This window comes from Desmodus rotundus, chromosome 5 (assembly GCF_022682495.2).
Source record: "Desmodus rotundus isolate HL8 chromosome 5, HLdesRot8A.1, whole genome shotgun sequence".
NCBI classification, from domain to species: Eukaryota; Metazoa; Chordata; class Mammalia; order Chiroptera; family Phyllostomidae; genus Desmodus; species Desmodus rotundus.
In genome coordinates this window covers 107,519,154-107,541,742 of record NC_071391.1, presented here as the reverse complement: position 1 = coordinate 107,541,742, position 22,589 = coordinate 107,519,154, and the positions used below count along the sequence as shown (strand labels likewise).

The window sequence follows — 22,589 nt, the reverse complement described above, 5'->3', positions numbered from 1 at the left end:
CAAAATCTGCTTCCCCTCCAGACTCCACTTCTCAAATCAGTGGCTCCCTTCTGTCCATCACCTACAGCCAGAATTTCAGGATTATTTTTGTTCTTCCCTCTTTACACATCTGCATCATGTCAGTCATTACACCCCCATTTTTCTTACTATAATTTTACTCTCACCTGTTCCTATTTGAGTGGGTGCACCAACCCTCACAGCCTCCTCCCTGTGACCAGAGCCCCACATCCCCTGAAAGATGATCTTCAAATCAGCACTTCTTTCTCCTTCCTTCTGTTCAGACCTCACTGCTATGGTCTGGTGTCCATCCTGTGGCCTGGTACTTGAATTCTGACTCTTCAAATACATACCTCTTGATGGTGTCTTGATTAGTCTGGCTGACTGTTTTCAAATGTGTGTAGTCTACAGAGAAATAATCAGTATAGAAAAAAAGATGCAAGGTGCAAGATATGGGATAAGTAAACAAGGTCCTACAGGAAATCCAAGAGGTTGGGATTAGGGGTGCCAGGTGTGAAGCCCTTATTCTAATAAAAGCAGCTGAGATGAGGAAGTGGTTTAAGACTTAGAGAAATTTTGAAATCAAGAGGAGAGAACATAGGACCAATCCTCTGGCATAATCATCAGTTTAGAATTAAGATACTAGGGTGGGATCTGTAGAAAACAAACAGAGGGAAAGATTTCATTGTGAGAAGTCATGAAACAAGGATTATGATCCTGTGCACTAGTTACAAAACAAAAGCTGTCACTATGGAGAAGTCGGTATGCAGTCAGCACAGCACGGCATGACTGAGGAGCCTGACTGATGGACACACTCCTCGGAGCACAGGGGGCAGCTCTCTCCACCAGATGGATGGTAGTGTAGGTATTTTTATGCCAAAGACACTAGGTGGGATTTTCTGTCCTATTTTGAGGGAGAAGTACTTTATTGAAGAACAAGCACACTTTGACAGGTCTATCTCATCTCCAATAGTATCAAATTTTCTTTTAGAAATATTGGAGAGAGGCCAGTGCTGGTGGAAGAGGTGCCTCCTTGCTTAGTGGGAGCCAAACTGAAAGCCCCGCTGAGGTTAAACTGCTTGATTGCAACTGATTTTATAGAATGAGGATGCCTAACTTCAATAAAACCTTTTCGTTTTCAATACTTTACACAGAATTAATTTTATCAAATTTTACTTAAGACTATTTTCATTTCCTGTTCTAGGAAAGAAAAAAGTTTGGCCCTCTTGGTTGGAACATATGCTATGAATTTAACGACAGTGACAGGGAATGTGCTTTACTGAACCTCAACCTTTACTGTCAAGAAGGAAAAATTCCCTGGGATGCACTTATTTACATTACTGGTCAGTATGCCCACACGCCAGGGCCTCCAGCTGTGCACCCCACACGGTTGGCTTACACCCACGACCTGCACAAAGAAGGTCACCTCCCCAGTGTTGGATGGTGGTGGCGATGACTTCTGATATTACCTTTGTGAAGATAAAACCATGATCAAAATACAGTAAGAATATTTACACATAAAAAATGGGGCAGATGTTTCCTCCAATAATAATAGCAAAAACTTATATTGCTCTTGCTACATGACAAGCATTATTTTAAGCATCCCCATTAATTAGCAGATTTAATCCTCATAACAACTTTATAAGGTGAAGACTATTGTATACCTATCTTACACGTAAGAAAACTAGGGCACACCATTTGCAGGTTCTGGAGCCAAGATGTAAACCCAGACACTCCAGCCACCAGAGGCTGTGCTCTTGCATTCAAAAGAATCTGAACACTGGTTGACCTTTTGAGTCAGGTGTACTTGTGAAAAATGAAAAAATAATTCAGGAATTAAAATTGCTAGCAAATATTAATTATGGCTACATAGGATCTTACTGACAAAATTAAATCAAATTTGGACCATGTAGGTCCAAATAATGAAGAAAGAGATTTGCACTGGGAAGTGGGGGAAGGAGAGAGCTCTGGAAGGGGACAGAATGGGAATGGGTGGTTTTCACTGGTGAGTAAGGGGTGTGTGGAACAGCAGAGAGTTATCAGGTGATCTAGAGCCCTGAAAGGCAAATGAACCTTGGAACAGAGGGTAGTAAAACAACAGTAAACAATGGATGAGGAACTATGCTCAGGGCGGACCAAGATGGGTGAGAGGGGTGGGCGTGGAATCCGGGAGGCTGCTCTAGACTCTGCCCCAGCCACACCAATAGGGCCATATTGCTGAACAAAATGGTGATGTAGGCAGACTTATTCTCTAGCACCCTCTACTTACCGTGAATTTTCCCCTTCCTAGTTTTTCTCTCCCTTCCCCTACGCCTGGAACCCTTGACCTTTCAGGTTACCTCAGTCTCTACTGCTGTGGAAGTAACTGTTTTTAAAAGAATAGAAAGGAACAAGACGAAGATATATCCACTCTCACTACTTCTATTCAACATTGTATTGGAGCTTCTATCCAGGGTAGACAAGAAAAAGAAATAAAAGTCATCCAGATTAGAATAGAAGAAGTAAACCTGTCTTTATTTGAAGATGACATGATCTTGTATATACAAAATTCTAAGAAATTAACACACACACAAAAAAATCCTAGAAGTAATACTTGCAAATAAATCTAACAAGAGAAGTGAACACTTGTACACTGAAAAGTAAAAAGCATTGCCAAAAAATATTAAACATGATCTAAACAGATGAAGAGATGTGACATGCATATGAATTCAGAGACACAATATTGTCAAAGTGGCAATATTCCCCAAAGTCATCTATAGATTTAACACAATTCCATCCAGCATTTTTGCAGAAATTGGCAAGCTGATTATAAAATTTGTATGAAAATGCTAAGGTCTCTAAGTAGCAAAAATAGTCTTAAAAAAACAAAGAATAGTTAGTTTCTCAATTTCAAAACTTCTGCAAAGCTACAATAATCAAGACAGTGTGGTATTGGCATAAGGATACACATATGTATCAATGAGACAGATTTGAGAATCCAGAAATAAACCCCTTTTATACTTACAGTCAATTGACTTTCAACAAAGGTACCATGACAATTCAATGGAGGGCAGGATAGTCTTAACAACTGATTCTGGGACAATTGAACATCCCAGAATTTCCCATCTGCGAAAGGATGAATTTGGATCCTTATCTCATACCATACACAAAAAATTAATTCAAAATGAGTGACATACCCAAGTGTAAGAGCTAAAGTATAAAACTCTTAGAAGAAAGCACAGAAGTAAACCTTCATGACCTTGGGTTAGGCAATGACTTCTTAGACATGATGCAAAAAGCACAAGCAATAAAAGAAAAAATAAATTGCACTTCATCAACATTTAAAACTTTTACACTTCAACAGACACCACCAAGGAAGTGAAAAGAGAAAGCTACAGACTGAGAGAAGATATCTGCAAATCATGTATCTGATAAGGCAGTTGTACACAAAGTATGTAAAGAATTCCTACAACTCAATAGTAACAAGAAAAACGATTTAATGGGGAAGAAAATGAGCAAAAGATTTGAAGACATATTTCACCAAAGAAGTACATGAGAAAATGCTCAGTCACTAGGAAAATGAAAATTAAAGCCACTTCACACCATTATAATGGCTATAATAAAAAAGACAGGTAGAAACAAGTGTTGATGAGAATATGGGAAAAAACGGAACCCTCATACTTGGCTTGTAGCAATGTAAAATGAGCTGCTGCTTTAAAAACTTTTTAAACAGACCTACCGTATGACCCAGAAATTCCACTTCCATGTATATACCCAGGAAAAATGACAACACATGCGCACACAAAAGCTTACAAACAAATGTTCATATCAGCATAATTCATAGTAGCCCAAAAGTAGAACCAACCTGAGCATCTATCAACTGGTAAGTGGGCAAATAAAACGTGGTATATCTAAACAATGTGCTATTATTCAGCCATAAAAATGGATAAATATTGATACATGCTACAACGTGGATAAACCTCAAAAGCTTTATGCAGATATAACACACCACATGTTATGTGACTCCATTTATACGAAATTTCCAGAAAAAGCGAATCTAGACAGACGGAAAGTCTACTAGTGTTGCGCAGGGCAGGAGGTAGACATGGGGAGTGGCGGCAAATGGGCCTGAGTCCTCCTGGGAGATGATAAAACTGTTCTAAAAGCAGATTGCTGTGATTGTTCAACTTCCTAAATTTGCTAAAAGCTACCACATGGCACATTTTGTTTTAATATCCATTAATCACTACGTGTATTAATTATACATTTTAATTCATATGTAATTTTATGTGAATTTTATGATTTTTAAATCATAGCTCATTAAGGATGTTTTTAAAAGGGTGTGAAATGGCAACGCTAATTCATGTTTGCTGATGGTAGGGTTTTAGGCAGTCCCTTATGGATTAATCCAGAAAATGTGGATTCATGCTATTATGGTAGATGCTGGAAATACAAATACGACATAGTCCCTGCCTACCACAAACACGTGGGGAAGAAAGTAGAGATCATGAATAAATTATACTATACTGTGAAAATTACCCAAATAGGAGTGTATGCACAATGCTATGGGAATTCAGCAGGCACAACTAACACTACCTGGAGGAATCTGGGAAAGCTCCACCAAGAATGCAAAGTGGAGCTGGATGCTGAACAGCGATTTGGGCTCACCAGGAGAGGAGGCAGGGGAGCACGCTGGGCGAGGAGCAGGGCGGCTCCAGCCCCTTAGTGCTGAGCGGTGGCATGACTGCGGGCGTCGTGAGTAGTTCAATAGGGCCGAGGCACAGTATGTGAGGAAATGTGTAATGGAGGGGAGCTTTATCTTCACCAAAACTAAAAAGATAAGCTTGGAACACATCCTGAAAGGCCTGTGTGCTGTTAATAAATTTTGGCTTTTTTTGTAAGCAACTGTTGGCAATTATAGTCTTTCAAGCTGGGAAGAGATGCAATAATTCATAAAGCTATAATAAATGTGAGCTGAAGGATTGAACAAGAGAATGTAGCAATACAGGGGCTGATGACTAGACAAGAGAAAATGAACAGATAAATATTGAGGAGGCTATAAATACAGGAATGTATTTGGAGTTGAAAGGAGGGATCTTAAAACTTTGTAATGTTGGGTACAGCAATATGTAAGTCCATTAGGCAGATCTGGGCTCAAAGTGGGCAAGGACAAAGCCAAACCCAAAGCCTGTCCTACCCAGTTCGCACTAGGCCAACCCCAAGCCAGCCCGTGGGAACAGAAAAGGAAGAGAAGGGGAAACAATGGGATCTCTGGTGCCAGGACAGGACAGGTGGTGGGCATGTGCGGTGGGCGCCCTCCTGCCCAGGCAACGTCTTCTGCACAGACCAACCCAGAAGACTCTTCCTAAAAGTGAGCGATCTACCCAGCATCAAAATGGTAGAGCTCCTCGTTTACTCAGTTTGATCAAAGGAAGGGAAAACGCTAAGTCTCGAAGGAAAACCACCAAGTCTGATGATTTGTAAGGAAAATGTTTCTATGCTGCTTCTCAAAATGCAGATATTTTAGTTTGAAACTTTTTTTAGAATAAGAGTTGGACCAACTCTTTCCTCTCACCACTGACTAACAGTTGGAGTCTGAGTGTTCCCAGCCACCCTCCTTTCCCTGACACCATCACGTCACTGGAGAAAGCTGAGCTTTACATTCCCATCCAGCCCCAAGGATCCAAGAGGAGCTTCCGGTTAGGCCCAGGCTACATGGACTTACCAAAAAGATTTAACCCAACATTGCATTTCAAGCCTTCACAGAGGGTGACTGAAGAATATTCCCAGGAAAGGAGAGCAGCATCTCCTCATTCCCTCTTAGAATTGCTAATACACAGGGACCGAGCTATTGACCATCATCCCTGGTACTTGCTTCCCCTCCCCTCTCCCCGAGTGCCTGATCCAACAAGACTGATACAAGGTGCTTCAACAGGAGAAGGAAGTGGGGTGTCCCTACTGGAGGTGCAGGTAAAGACATTGTTATCTTGGAAAAAATAAATTATCGAGACTCCAAAGACTAAAATAAATTTCTCTCAACCAACCATCTCAGCTTCAAAGAGAATGAAAAAAATTTCTTCCTCATATAATGGAAGAGATGGTGATGAGTATGGATGAACAGCTAAATGATTCAGAACTTGACAATGTCCGTATCTCAGATAAAAATCCTTCAAGGAACACTACAGTATTGAATAAGGAATTGTAGCGATGGGTCTGGATTTTTTCCAAAGAGTTATGACAGCAATAGGTATTATTCCAATGCAGATCATCATGCTTTCCTGTAATTTGGGGGTGACAATGGACCATGCCAAAAGTAGCTTCTCTATGGAAAGAGAGATGGGATACCAATAGCTTAATTCCCCATAGCATAATTTCTGTCAGGCAAGTTGTCTCTTTTATCCTGAATCTATCTTTCCTCCCTGGCTTAATGTCAATAATTTGTAAAGTACATAGAGCTTGGATGCCTTGTCGTAAATTTTCTGATTCCATTTTACTCATTGTCGCACCCAAAAGCAATGTTTCATGGAAAATATGTATTAGAAAACTGTAGTCAATGATGGGATAAGACCCAAAATCGGTATTTTGAAGCAACAACAAAAAAAAAAACCAGGAAGAATGAAAAAAATAGAGCTCAGTGTCTTTAGTTTCAGTTATTTGGAAAAGCAAAATAATTAGGTTAGAGTACATATACTAGACTTTTTTTTCTGCTCTTTAAAAAATTGACTTTTATTCTCTTTTGGGGAGGTAGTGGAAGGAAACTCTATTGTGCTATTTCCACTTTCAGTATCAAAAAATGTGTATATAAATAAAACTATTAGAATTGGCATATGTATATTAATAAAAAATAAATAATACTATATTTTAAAATGCAAATCCTTTTCAGGTGAAATAACATATGGTGGCAGAGTTACAGACAACTGGGATCAAAGATGCCTTCGCACTGTCTTGAAAAGATTTTTTTCTCCAGAAACATTAGAAGAGAATTATAAATATTCCGAATCAGGTGAATGACTTTTCAGTACTACGGGAAAGGCCTTCCTGAGAAGTTGTTGACAGCATCTCTCAGTCGTCCACACATGAGTTCGGTGTCCAGTCCTCACGACCGAGTCCCCATGTCCACCCTTTCCCCATACTCGCCCAAATTCAAAACTGGTCTGGTTGTAACAGCACAGGAATATCTACGGTGCATTAACCTCTTTGAATTATTTCTTTTCTAAAGTGTGTTTTATTCTGCCTTAGTGTGTTTTCAAAGTTATATAAGTCTGGACCTCTCAACAAGGCATAACTTTCAGCAAAACATCCCTGAATTTGAGAATCTTGAAATGTTGTGGAGGAGACCCCCTGAAAGGTTAGGACAGCAATCAGATGCTCAGGGCCTCAGGAAATGGTAAAAAAAGTAGACACAGGACGGAGGCCTGGAGAAAACAGTCTTTGTTTCTATGTGAGACAGCAGATGGCAGCCACCATCTGAACCTGGCAGAGAAGTACCATACTTAGCAGTACAAAGCTAATCTGAGACACTTGCCTTGTGTGTTTTCAATAACAGGCATCTACTTTGCACCCTTGGCTGACAGCCTACAAGAGTTTAAAGATTACATTGAAAATCTACCTTTGATAGACGACCCAGAAATATTTGGAATGCATGAAAATGCCAACCTAGTTTTCCAGGTATGTGGTCTTTCAACTTAAAATACATATTCATAGCCCTGACTGGTATGGGTCAGTTAGCTGGGCATTGTACTGCAAAGCAAAAAGTCGCCAGTTCAATTCCCAGCCAGGGCACATGCCTGGGTTACGGACGGGTTCAGTCCCCAGTTAGGGTGTGTGCAGGAGGCAACAGATCAATGTTTCTCTCCCTCTCTTTCTCCTCTCCCTCCCCCTCTCTCTAGAATCAATAAAAGAAAAAAATTAAAAATACATATTTATATTGCATATATAAACCTGAAACATCAATAATCACCTCACCAGCTCTATAAATTATAATATTCTTAAATAAACAAATAAATATTTCATCTTAACTTCAGCATTTGGTTCCAATTTAGCCTGTTGTCTCTGGATCCTTCACAGAATCCTGAAAGCATCATGCATTTTCCGGTCACTGGCCAGCCCCATCCACTTCCCGGCCTTCCGCCTACTCCGCAATTACCTGCTAGTCTGCCATAACATGGGCTTTGGATGATAATCCAGACAGTCCTTGCTTTTTTGCCCTCTCCCTCCATGTGGGGCATATTTGTATCATATTACCCAGAGACCTATGGCCCCACAGGTGATTATATCATAAGAGTATAGTAACAAATATCCAAGGCAGATAAATTAAAACAGTTCTTTAAAAGCACCCTCATCATCTTGCCCTGGCTGCTGTGGCTCAGTGGATTGAGCACTGGCCTGTGAACCAAAGGGTCACCAGCTCAATTCCCAGTCAGGGCATATACCTGGGTTGCAGACCAGGTCCCCAGTAGGGGGTATATGAAAGGCAACCACACATAGATGTTTCTCTCTCTCTCTTCCTCCCTCCCTTCCACTCTGTCTAAAAATAAATAAATAAAATCTTTAAAGACAAATAAATAAATAAATACACCCTCATCGAGATCACCACTCTAGACCACTGCAATTGGTCCAAAGAGCAAACCTGGCAGTTTTACTCCTCTAAGACTCCTGACGCTGCACCATTACCTAAGGGTAGTCCAAGCTCCCCAGCATGGCACTCGAGGCCCTGCCATGACGTGGCCAGTGCACACCTGTCCACTTTCATCATTGTCACGGTCAGGCATCTGTGGCCAAAGCACAGCTATGAAATAAGGCATGTCCCTGACGGCCCTGGAATGCTTCAACCTGGAAGGCTGAAGACTAGGTTGGCCCCACAAGGCTAAAGGAATCATCTTCCTTTCTTTTTAATTTAATTTTTGCCCCTACAAGTGTTAGAGGGTGAGGTTTTCCTAGATATCAAGGAATCTATGCAAAACAACAGTGGAGCTTCCAGAAAGAACACCAACAGATTAATGCTCTGAAACCTCAAGTCGTGTTCTCCACCATTAAAATTGCTTTGCTATTCATCGAGGAGTTAGAATAATCTATCTTATTTTTCCTTATTCTGCTCCCAGCAGGAAAGAGGTGGCCAAACCTAGTAGTGTCCATATTCACTCATATCTGATGTTGCTCTGGAGTGGGTGGGGTGTGGAGGGCGAGACAAGGGAAGGGGAGTGTGGAGACGGTGAGACTCAGGCCGCACTGAGAAGTGCCGCACTGTTGGCAGCATGTGCCTGGGAGCGTAGCATTTCGTGTTTTCTGTTGGCTCAGAAAGACTGAGAGTGAGATGCCAGGCATGTAGTGAGCCCCCAGTATGTTTTTCTGTCCAGCCTTCCTCCATTTTTGTTCTCCATTTCTCTGGTATAATGCATGCCCTACTCTCACCTCTTCTTCATTCCATAAGATTCTGGCAAGACTTCCAACCACCCCCGACCTTCACAAGGCTGAGCATGTGACTCAGGCTTGGCCAAAGGCAGCAGCCTACCTCGTCACTTGAACTGGTCCGAGGAACAGGCACGTGGCCCACGGTAGAAGAATGGGAGCCCCTTCCTGAGAGAGTGTGCACAGATGCGGGGATGTAGGGAGGGCTCTCTTTCCTCTCGGAATCACTGTCTAGGATGTTGTATATCTGAAGTGTTCTGTGGCCTTCTCCCTGACACCCCCCCACTCTTCCCTACCACATGAAAGACAACCGCCCACTAAAGGAAAGAATGAAACAAAGGCGTGCACAGGAGAGAAAGCATTAGATCTATTCATGCCTGAAACCCACATGCCTTGTGTTCTCTTCCCAGCTAAGAGCCAACAGATTCCTCGTCTTTGCTTTAGCTGGTTGAGGTTAGATAATGCTGCCTCTTGTCATCAACAGAGTTTTAACACAAAAAATATAAATGATTCCTTCCTTAGCCCAGCAAACTGTACTTACATAGATGCTTAGTAGAAACTAGTACAGAAAATTGAACCTTGACCTGTGCGCATCAGCTGGACATATGAAGAATTTGCCTCCAAAGAGAATAATGAGCGTAAGTCAAGGGCCATCTGCATAGACTGTCTATGTGCAAACAGAAACCCATTGTCTCTTTTCTGACTGGAGGCTGAAAAATAGAAAGCAAAAACCAACAGAGGCTAACTAAGTAAATACGAGGAAAACCATACTGAAAGATAAGGGATAGAAAACACCATCCAGAAGACACAGACTCACCCTCTGCAAATCATCTACTGCAGAAACCAGAAATAAAGAATATGTTCTAAACAAACAAACAAAAAAAAGAATATGTTCTGGCATCTGGGGTAGGGTTTAAGACCCAGCCTGTACAAAAAAAGAAAGCCAGGATTTGAGGACAGGCTGATATTGTATATACCAAGGATGCCATGAGATGTGTGAGAATAAAATACTTCAAGGAAACTAAAAAGACCATAGCAGGATTGAAAATTGCATTAGAGGCTTAAAGACCAGAAGTGGGATATAGATTATCACACAGGTGATGTAGGGAGTGAATTTAATAAGCTTTCCAGAACAGAGATTAAAATTATGAGGGATGACAATAGTATAAGAAGATTCAGCAAAACAATAAGAAACAGAAGCAATCCTGTTTTGGGGTTTTTCTTTTTTGAAAAGGACAAGAAAATAACTGAAGCTATGTGTGGACATATCCCAGCGCTGGTTTGGAACTACAGATGAAACAGGTCATGTTGGCATCTAGGCCCCCTCGTCTCCAACCCCTGCCTCCACCAAAACAGTGTGAATGGGCGAGTATATTAGTCCGGATGGACTCAGTTGTGCTACAGTAAGAAAATTATTTAAGTCCCAATGATTCAGTCCAACAACTGTGTTGGCAGGTTGACAGAGGGGCTCTGCTCCACATAATCATTCAGGGACCCAGAGGGACAAAGGCACTGTTACATAGCTGCATTGACTAGAAAAAAATGGCCCCTTCATTCACTGCAGCACGGAAGGAGAGAAACTAAAGAATTACGCATAAGCTTTTCACTGCCTCAGCCTACACAGCCCACCATCACTTTGCCTCACATCTCATTAGGCAGAATTGTCACGTGAACCACCTCTTTGTAAGGGTGCAAGAAAACACAACCTTTGCTATGCCCTAAAGGAGAAGATAACTGGGAATGGGAGCTCACTAGAGTCTCTAATTCAGTTACTGCCATAGGCAGTAATACTAGGCTGGCTGCACTAAGTGCTGCAGGACTCTTCCACCCATCCCAGAAGTCAAGTACTAAAACGGAGAAGTCATGGTATTGGATGACTGGCTCGGAGCAAGGAAACCAAACTATTTATCTATATCATTAAGTTAACAACAACATATGTGTTTAGAATCTAATGAATATGTCAATGGTAATGTTTGAAAGAATGTCTAGCATGTAAAATATCATTTTAATAATCAAGACCTAGAATCCCAGGTCTCAGCTTCTTAGGTAAGAAGATGACGTGTGTTGTGAGCAGGGTTTCAAAGCCAAGGACTGGAGATGGAAGGGATAGATCTGGAAAGCCTTAGACAGTACCATGGAACATCCCACCACCCATTCTGGATACACTGTTGCACGTGGTCATCTGAATTACCTTCACAAAACCTGTGTGAGGGAGAGCTAAAGGAAACTTCTAAGACAGGGGTGTCAAACTCATTTTCACCGGGGGCCACATCAGGCCTTCAACTCCTTAACAGTAAAGGGGTAGTTACATTTATACAGCCCTAAAGTTATTTCAGCCCTTTGAAGGCAACCACAAGGCTGATGTGGCCCCCAGTGAAAATGAGTTTGACACCCCTGTTCTAAGAGATTCCAACAAATAGACACAAGAAAGATACCATGTTTCTGAATAGAAAAATATATAGAAAAATGAGAATATTAAACTGACCTTGGAATAAGGATGTTTAAGCATAAAAAGCAATAGAAAATAGAAAGCCAATAGATGTAACTATATCAAAACTGTCATAAAAGAATTAAAAGACAAGTGACAAAGCAAAACATTTTTGAAAGAAAGCAAAAAGGTGAAAAAGTTAACTATCTGAACATGAGATATTTTCCAGGAAAGACCATACGTTAGTCCACAAATTAAGTATCAATAGGTCTTAAAAGATAGGTATTATACAAGTATCTTTTCCGACAACAATAGGATAAAATTAGAAATCAATGAACCATAGTAATCATGACAGTGTGGCATACAGATAGGCATATTAACAACGGAATAGAATCGAGTCCAGAAATAAACCCTCACACATGGGCAAATGCTTTCTGACAAGGGTGCCAAAACCATTCAATGGGGAAAGGAGATCTTTTCCGCACATGGAATGGGAAAACTGGGTATCCACATGCAAAAGAATGAAGTCGGTCCCTTACCTAGTGCCATACACAGAAACTAACCCATAATGGATCAAGACCTAATTCTAAGACCTAAAACGCCTGGAAGAAAATGTAGGATGAAAGCTTCATAACAACAGATTTGGCAGTGATTTCTTAGATACAACAGGAAAGGCACAGGTAACAAAAGAAAAAAAACAGACAAGTTGTACTTCATGAAAATTTAAAATTTTTGCGCGTCAAAAGACACAATCAACAGAGTGTAAAGGCAACCTGCAGAATGGGACAAAACATCTGCAATTATATACCTGATAAGAGACTAATGTCTAGACTATAGAGAGAGAATCCCTAAAACTCCACAACAACAACAACAACAAAACAACCCAATTCAAAAATGGACAAAGGGCTTGAAGAGACATTTCTCCATGGTGTATATACGAATGGCCAATAAACACATGAAAAGATGCTCAACATTACTAGTCATTAGGGAAATGCAAGTCAAAACTATAATAAGATACCGTGTCACAGCCATTACAATGGCTACCATCAAAAATAACACAAATCAGCAAGTGTCAGCGAGGATGTGGAGAAATTGGAGCCCTTGTGCATTGTTGGTAGAAATGTAAAATACTACAGCTGCTACAAAAAATGACAATTCCTCAAAAAATTAAAAATAGAATTACCACATGACCCAGCAATTCCACTTATGGGCATCTACCCAAAAGAACTGAAAGCTGGGACACATGCAGATATTTGTACGCCTGTGTTCACAGCAGCACTACTTACAGTAACTAAAATGTGGAAGCAACTGGAGTGTCCATCGGCAGATGCATGTGTAAGCAAAATAGGGTGCACGCACACGATGAAGTATCACTCGGCCTTAAAAAGGAAGAAAATTCTGCACTATGCTACAACACGGATCAACCTGGAGGACATAATGCTCAGGAAAATAAGCCAGTCACATAGAGACAAATACTGTGTAACTCTACTTCTATGAGGTATGTAGACTAGTCAGAATCACAGAAACAGAAAGCAGGATGGTGGTTGCCGGGGTAGAGACAGGAGGTAAAGAGACTTGTTTAATGGGTGTATAGTTTCAGCCTCACTAGATGAAAGAGTTTGGGGATAGATTGTGGTGATGGTTGAATAACATTATTAATGTATTTAGTACCACCGATCTATACACTTAAAGATATTTAGGATGGCAAATTTATGTTATGTGTATTTTATCACAGAAAAACATAGAAAAACTTAATTACTCTTATATTATAGAATTATCTAATTAATAAAAATAAATACTAAAAATAACAGTGTGCAAAATAGATGAATGATATAAATATTATGCTAATCATCAAAGGAGTTTTTACCTATTAAATTGGAAATGTTTTCAAGCAATGATATCAATCCTTACAAAGACACAGAAAGACGGGGCTTCTGATGCACCATGGGTGACAGCGTAAATTGATATAGTTTCTTTAGAAATCAATTCAGGAATACACAGGTTCAAAATATCTCTTAGTAATATGTCATTTAAAGAATTTAAAAGATAGTGGATGAAACTCATATACAGATATTCTATTCACAGAGTTCCATAAAATCTACAAACTGGAAATGTCAAAAGTAAATAAACAACTGGTGTATTCATACCACTGAGTATTATAAAGTCACTTAAAGATAATTCATGAATATTTTTCAATGACATGAGAAAATGTTCATGATTCGAAACATAATTAATACTTCATAAATTGTATGGGCTTATTTTTAACTACATGCACATGTACAGAGAAGATGTCCAAGATGGGGTGGGGGGTGGAAAACTAGTCATAACTAACTCTGGAAAGCAGGATCATGAAAAGTTACATGTGTTTTTTCTCTCTACTTTTTTGTTTTCTAAATTTTCTATAGTAAGCCATCATACTTTTATTTAAATAACATTTTCTCAATTAGAAAATGACATTCTAAAACTCAATTCTCATTATTTTTCCTTACTTTCATAATTGCCTTTAAATGATTAGCTTAAAAAATGTTAACCATTTTATGTGGTAAAACATACATAACATAAAATTTACCATTTTAGCCATTTTTAAGTATATAGTTCAGTGTCATTAAGAACTGTCACATTGTCATTCAACCAAAAAAATTAACTACAACACTGACAACTATGTACTGTGCATTTCCAATGAACACATTTTACCAACTCTATCTTCAACATAAAAAATAAACATTCCTTGTTCTTGATAACTGCCATTACTTCGGTAAGAAAATTATACAGGCTATAAAATTATTTTTTGAGAATTTGAGTCTTCACTTCTTTCTCTTCCCACCATTGCAGTACAAAGAGACCAACACTTTAATCAACACCATACTTGAGGTTCAGCCAAGGTCGTCTTCTGGAGGAGAGGGGAAAAGCAATGATGAAATTGTCCAAGAACTTGTTGCTTCTGTCCGGACCAGAGTTCCAGGTAACAAATAATTCTTGACATCTGTATAGAATGGGACTTTTAGGAATAAACTCAGAGAGCTGAGTGATAAGCAGGTATCCAAATCTGCTTTTAATGCCGACTTCTCTCTGCAGAGAAATCTCTTCCGATGTGCTCCTCTCCACTTACACACTAGACACCCACAGCCCCTCGACTGCCAGAAGCATAAGGAGCAAGTTGGTTTCTAGCCAATGTAACTTTAACCAGACTTTTCTGAGCTTCCTAATGTCTCCAGATCTGTGCTGTCCAAGAAAAGTAGCCACTAGCCACAGGTAGCTACTTAAAATTATATTTAAAACTCATTTTCTTGGTTGCACCAGCAACATTTCAAGTGCTCCCATAGTGGATAATGAAGATCATTTCCATTATTGGAAAATATTCTATTGGACAGCCCTGCTGTACAATCCATTTCCTCCAAGAGAAACAGCTAAATTAATTTCGCCTTGTTTTCTGGTTAATGAATCTTCCGGAATGATCACAGAGATCCACTTTCACACTTTTCTTAAAATAACTGTATATTTGGATGTATTAATATATTGTTCATAGTTGGAAAAGACATAATTATAGGGAAAAGAAAATTGAAGCAAAAAATCAAACAATGACTATAAAAGTAAACTGTGTTTCTCTACTCACAATAAGTCTGACACCAAATGTATGGGTCTTTCCCTCACATTAAACAGTTTTCCAACTCTCTGGAACCGACTGGGTGTCCCTACGATTTAATTATGGCACTAACTACCCAGAGTTAGCACAGACCCCGCGGTTAAAGGTTCAGTCCCACAACAAGACTGCCCCCCACTTTAGATGCCAATTGCAAGTCCTGGGTTGTGACCTGTACTTCTGACCAACCAGCTGTAGAGCAAGGATTCCCACAGCCCCAGCCCCCTTCTTGGGTTCAGTAATTTTCTGGAACAGCTCACAGGACTCAGAAAAACAGTCAGTTACATGTACCAGTTTATTTTAAAGGATATTATAAAGGATCTTTTAAAACGCCAGATAAAGAGGTCCATAGGGCAAGGTCCAAAAGGCTCCAGAGTGCAGAAGCTCCTGTCCCCGTCAGTCAGGGTGCGCCACCCGCCTGGCACACAGCCGCATCCATCAACCCAGAAGCTCTCCAGGCCCTTTTGGTTAGGGTTTTTATGGAGGCTTCATTTCGTAGGCAGGGTTGTCTGATTAAATCATCAACCTCCAGCCCCTCTCCTCTCCCAGGAGGTCAGAGAATGAAGCTGGAAGTTTCAAGCCTCTAATCACATGGCTGGTTCTGCTGATGACCAGCTTCCACAGGCCTGGGGACTTTCCCAGAGTCAGCTCATTAACATAAACTAGATGTGGTTAAAAGGGGCTCCTTTTATCTTTGTCATTCAGGAGTTATGTCAGGAGCCAGGGTCAAAAAGCAAATATAAAAAAAGCTAACCCTATTGTTTTTTATCACATAGGAAATTGCAAGCATTTTAGGAGCTCTGGCCAAGAGCTAGGGATGAAGACCAAAATATATATCTCTTCTTATATTACAGTATCACAGACTGAGTCTTGCCAATTCTCTTTAAGTCCCCTGAAAAAAAGAGGGGGCCTGTGTGACCTCAGAAGCCAGTTATCTGCCTCCTAAAACAGGCCTCAAAAGAATCCTTTTGAGTGGAGTTCTGTTGATGTTAACGCAAACTGAGTCTGTTATTTTAGAAAGCAGTTTTTAAGAAATATAAAATGGGAGACTGGATGGAAATGGGGTGAAGATGGATGGAGGGATGAAGATAAACTGTACTTGTCCAAGAGAGTTCCGCCATTAGGAGGTTTTCTCTCTAAGCTTCATAAAGCTTACACTTTTCCTGCGAAACGAGACTCAGGGGAGGGATGCAGTTGGTTCAACGAGAGAACTGAGGGTGTGGAGTAGCACCTGCGGGGAGCAATAGAAAGAAAAGACCAAGGACATGTAACTGCAGCATTCTGGACCCCGGAGGCTGGACTACCCCACGCTGCTGTGTGATACTTCCACAGCAGCCAAAATGTGAGTGGTTATGAAGGATTTGATAGATGTATTTCAGAGCCACTCGTTCACACACACTTTACTCAGATATGCAAGGAAACGCAGTTCCTTCATTTTTTTAGAGCTTATATGAGCCTCCATTTGCTGTATTGTAGGGAAAAGAACAACAAAATTTTGGTCCAGCTTGACCTGTGGGTCTGTTTCATAATTCAGCCAGCCCCTTTGGATTATGCTCAGTAACTTGGGATAAATGCTAACTCGCTCTCCTCTCTCGGTCTCCCCTGTGAACCCTCCTCTCCAAGATGCAGTGCAGGTGTTCAGGGAAGAGTGAGGCTTATGACCCTGCATGGCAGAGAAGACTCAGGGTCCCCTCTGGTCTCAGGGATGTCCCTTATCTACCAGGCAGCTGCTTGTCCTGCTAGCATTTGCTACTGACATCTGCATAGCCTGGCTCCCATTCAGCCTAGGCCAGGGGTGTCAAACTCATTTTCACCAGGGGCCACATCAGCCTCGCGGTTGCCTTCAAAGGGCTGAATATAATTTTAAGACTGTATAAATGTAACTACTCCTTAACTAGGGGCAAGGAGCTCGGCTCTGCCGCCAGGTAGAAACAAGGTGCCAGGCCGGATAAAACAAGGCAGAGGGCCGGATTTGGCCTGTGGGCCTTGTATTTGCCACCTCTGGCCTAGGCCCACATTCAGGAGAAATTGGCTTGAAGAAAGGTTAACAAAAGTAAGTTACAACAGAAATGTTACAAAGACAGAAATCAGTGATAATTGTCCTGAGGAACTGGTTCTCTATGTTTCAGAAATACTAGATATGGAGAGTGCTTCTGAGAGCCTTTTCGTCAAGGATTCTCAAGGACGCCTTAACTCCTTGACCACCGTCCTTGGACAAGAAGTGGACCGCTTTAACAATCTGCTGAAGTTAATACACGTACGCGCGCTCACTGCCATCGCCGCCGTGGGGTATCAAAGCTGCGTGGAGAATTACGTAGTAACATGAGTGTGCCTAGAGTTCTCCATTCCCATCACTTCAGCATTTCCATTTGAATGTGCTAACAACTCTTCAAACCCAACTTGTTAAAAATTGAATTTACCCTCCCCTAACGATTCCACATTCCCTTTCTCTAGTAACGGCTTCACGAATATGGGACATTACAAATCTTTGGTCTCCTCATTATCCTTACACCCTTGCAATTACCATTGATAGACTAGGAATTTGATCAGAGACCTAAGCATTCAGTAAGATTCAGTTCTTGTTCCTGATTTCTAGTTTGCACCCACTTGCATTTGTCATCAAGGAACATGTATAAAGGACACACGGACACAGACAAAGCCAAAGGGGGTAGGTTCGTGGGTAGGAGGCAGGGATGGGTAGAACAGGGAGGCATTGGGGGGGGAGGATGGAGACAACTGTACTTGAACTACAATAAAAAAAAAGAGAAAAAATTTAAAAAATTAAGGCAGTCTTTATAAAGACTGTGAAAACCAGCATTTCTCTAAGTATATGCCACAAAACACCTGTATTTGAATCCACTGTGCTGCATGTTCAAAATGTAAACTCACGATCCCACTCCAGACCTGAGAGGGAATTACTGGAAATTCCTGGGAATATGGATTTTAAATAAACTCCCCCAGATAATTTCACTACAACTAAAACTTGAGAATGACTATTTGGTCCTTTGCCTTATGCTCAGGAATACTTTCACTCTAGATGGTCTCGAATGTATAGTGATGGCTAGACACCTTTCTGGTTTCTATGGGCATATTTTGATAAGGGGAACACAAAAGCTATTAAAGACCAAATATTGAGTATTAACAGGAAAAGTCTTCCCACCAAGCAGGAACCAAATACCGAGCACAGAGTTGAACCAAATACCTAGCACAGAGTCAAGGCTCGGTGATATGACTGGGGCAGACAGGCGGGTTAATTCTTTTAAAATATATTTTGTTGTTTATGCTATGACAGTTGTCCCAATTTTTCCCCCTCTACCCCCTTCCACCCAGTACCCCCCTTCCTCCAGCAACCCCTTTCTTTACTTCATGTCCATGGGTCATGCATGTAAGTTCTTTGGCTTTTCCATTTCCTATACTATTCCTAACATCCCCCTGTCTATTTTGTTCCTACCAATTATGCTTCTTAATCCTTGCACCTTTTACCCCATTCTCCCCACTTCTTGAGACACACGAAATTCACTTGTCTCTCAGCTAACTGCCCAGAGGGAGCCCCATCTCAGGCAGGTAGTTGATCTTGCTTTCTGAGTTCAACCAGGGAGCCCAGCTGGAGGGTTGGCTCCAGCTTTATCAGGTAGCTTCCACTTCTAGATCTAAGATTGCTGCTCCCTTTTGCCTGTCAGTGAGGGGAAAGAGAGAAAGCCACTTTCCCATAAAAATATGATCCAAAGTTGCAAACAACTCAGCCACGTGGCCACACTCCAGCTGCAAACCTGGCTAAGAAACAGTCTCTGGGTGACCTGGTCTGTGCTCAGCTAAAACTAAGAGGGGAGGGGTGCTGTTGTTCAAAGCAAGAAGAAGAGATGGATGGTGCTCATCTCTTGCCTCTTCCATATCGCCCACTTGAAGACAGACAAGTCTAAATCACTTCCTCCATAAACTCTTCCTGGAACACCAGACTTTCCTTCTACCACCAGATGACTTAGGAGCGCTTCCTCAGGGCTCCATCATTTCTGGTTCTGTGTCTATCACTGCACTTACCACACTGTTTTGTAACTACCCCTCCATGAGTAAGGCTCCCCCAATGGAAAATCCATTTCTTGAAAAAAAAAGGGGACTGGTATTATTAGTCACCTCTGTTTCCCTGGTGCCTGACACATACTAAATCTTCCATGAATATTTGAATGTGCAAGTGAACAAATGTGCCTCTCTGGTCTCTCCGTGGTCACTTCTTAAGGTCAAACAATAATGTCCACTGATCGTGGAAGAATTCACCTCATGGAAGTAGAAGGGGAAGGAGCCTAGGAAGCAGCAGCCTGCAAGGCAAGCAGGAATCAGAGCAGAGCTCTCCCACCTGAGGGAGGCGTGGTGGCCCCAGTGTGCACTGGCCTGCACCAGGACCTTCCTCATCCTGACCTCTGCCCAGTCCTGCCTTGCCCTGGCTCTGTCCCAGGGAACGAACAGAAAGACAGGACTGTGTGGCAGTAGGAAGGCCATGGGAAGGTGGCTGCACCTAGGGCCTCAGAGCTGCCATCTTGGTAAGCTCACTCTGCTGGTCCAGGCAGTGATAGAACTGTGAGTCAGGACAGGTCCTAGGGCAGAGGAGGGCACCCTGCGATTTTGGCTCCCAGCCATAGGGAAGAACACTTTGCGGTGCACTGTGTCCCACGGAATCCATCTCTGCGTTAGCTGTGTCCTCTGGGAGAATCGCCTGCAATGTGACCTCTGTCTGCATTAAGCACAAGTAGGAGGCACGTGCAGCCTGCTCCCTTCATCTCTCTGGCGTCAGCAATCTCCTCGCACTTAGACTGGTCTTCCGCTGCCTTTCCGTTTTCAGTGTACTGTTGCGGCTCTGGCTTAGGGCCTCTGGCTGTACTCTGCGGCAAACGGTGTCTCAGATCACAAGGGCAAATCTAATTAAACTCTTCTTTTTCATGCCACCGCCTCTTGTGAAGAGACAGGAGGAGAGGAATAATTCTATGCAGGAATGGAAGGATGGCTAGCCTTGTTTTGTCCCCACATTGCCTGTTTCCAGAACTATGTGAATATGTCCTAGGCCTTATTTTATTTTTAAAATCAACATAAATTTGGCCTCTAACGCCTTCCTATAATATCTGCCCAATATAGGGGAACAGTTTTCACAACACTGGGACCCAGGAGGGCCATTCCAATCTACCTGCCCTGCCTTCATCTTCATTCAGGTGGCAAACATTACCCTGTACCTTCATGCCCGGTGCCGGCCTCTGGTTTTTATTGACGTGGGAGAGGATACAGGACATGTCATAAGGAAGTATTTTCAGTACGCAGAGACTCTCTGGTATCATCAGCTAAAGGATTGGCCTCATCTAAGAATCTCCCTTTTCTGTGGGCACCCCCTGGGCAAAGTTGGCCCATAGCATGAGGTAGTTCCCACATCCTCACCCTCCTCCATGGTTCCCAAATCACTAACCACCAGGCCCTTCTTCCTTCAGCCTGGAGGAGAGCTGAACAGTGGCATTGTTCACAACCATTTCTCTAGGCTTCTGGGGACATGTCTCCTTCTCCTCTGTCCACTCCATTGGATTCTGCTATTAACCGCCTGAACTGCCCCCACCCCAGATCTTACACCCCATGGTGACGTGTTGTAAACACATGAAAGGTTGGAGGGTCTGACCCAGCAGACGGTGTGCAGAGAGGATGGAACCCAGCAAGAGGGCCTTTCAGCCCAAGGTAGCACCTGCCACCACGAATGGGTACCGTTCATTCCGACCAGTTAATTACATCTGTGAAGGGCATCACCCTTTCTTGTTCTTTTAGACTTCTCTAGAAACGCTCGACAAAGCCATTGCTGGACTTGTGGTGATGTCTGAAGAGATGGAAAAGGTGTACAACAGTTTCCTCAACAACCAGGTCCCCTCCCTGTGGTCCAACACAGCCTACCCGTCCCTGAAACCACTAGGATCATGGGTCAAAGACCTTATTCTGAGGACTGCATTTGTGGACGTAAGAAAAAGCTCTTCTTTGAGGTTTGATGAATCTAGTGACACAGTTGGCCCCAAGGGCCTTAGGAAGCCCTAGCTAATTAAAATATCAACAATCCTTGAGGAATCATCTGAGCCCAAAGAAACAAATTTTCAGAATGGCATCACTTTAAACATCTCACACTAATTATAATGTAGTTTGTCCTAGGCCCTATCCCTTTTAATTCCGTGCCTTTGGAGTTTCAGATCTAGTTCATGGGACCCCGCCATGGGGTACAGAACCAATCGGAAGTGGGCCTAACTGCCAAGCGGGACCTCGCTGCCATCTCCCTCTCCTATGCCCTCTGAACAACCAGCTTCTGGGTTTGTGGGCAGGCTGATGGGTGAGGAAGGGGGACAGGGCAGGTGATAAGAATGGGGCTGGTGACTAACTCAGGACTGGTGTAGACTCTGCCTCCTGAGAGGCCCCCAGAATAGGGCTTTGATTTAAATGCAAACGCTATCTCAGAAAAACAGTGCGTTTTATTTGGTGTAATGTTTCTCCTTTAGCTGTGGCTCAAAAGAGGACAGCCCAAGTCCTTCTGGATCTCTGGTTTCTTCTTTCCTCAAGGATTTCTAACAGGTACGAGTGCTTTCCCTACAAAAAAGCCCCACGGGGTGCCACGATTTAGCATACACTGGGTCTCTAGGAACTGGCTAAACGGCCTAACCACGAGGCCACTGATCACAGGGAAGTCCAGTAAGACCCTACTCTCCCTCGCTTGCCAGGGCAAAAGGATGACAGAAGGAGCAGATGTTCCCCACAACCTGATCCCTGCCCCTCTTCGCTTACACCAGTGCAAGCACCACTGCCCCCGTGAACACACACCGTGTGCCCCAACCCCCCACGTGACCCGTGCTCAAGGGCACCGCATGCTCTCCACCTGCTCTGGCCCCAACTCTAAGCAGCTTCCTTCCCTCTAAAAAAATACTCTTTTTAAAAAAATTATTTTTTAATTACAGTTAACTAAAAAATACTCTTGATGTCCCTTCATTAACATCAAGAAGGTGGAGGGGGTTATTCCAGAGAATCCTGCTAGAGAGCCCCATAGTGGGCCAGGGCCTCTGGGCTACTAGATACTAATTAGCTGAGCCCTTCACCTCTCTCATTCTGAATCCCGGGTAAACAGCCGTACAAGCT

At 42.2% G+C, this 22,589-nt stretch overlaps 1 protein-coding gene across 1 annotated transcript in view; it reads left to right on the top strand.

Moving 5' to 3' along the window:
- The window catches only part of DNAH6 (dynein axonemal heavy chain 6), a 241,862-nt gene that overhangs the window by 212,672 nt on the left and 6,601 nt on the right, over positions 1-22,589 (top strand). The window contains exons 68-74 of the mRNA XM_045193849.3: positions 1,202-1,340; positions 6,860-6,979; positions 7,523-7,644; positions 14,645-14,774; positions 17,582-17,709; positions 21,246-21,431; positions 21,959-22,031. Of these exons, the coding sequence (XP_045049784.2) occupies positions 1,202-1,340; positions 6,860-6,979; positions 7,523-7,644; positions 14,645-14,774; positions 17,582-17,709; positions 21,246-21,431; positions 21,959-22,031 (898 nt within the window). The remainder of the gene's footprint in view (positions 1-1,201; positions 1,341-6,859; positions 6,980-7,522; positions 7,645-14,644; positions 14,775-17,581; positions 17,710-21,245; positions 21,432-21,958; positions 22,032-22,589) is intronic.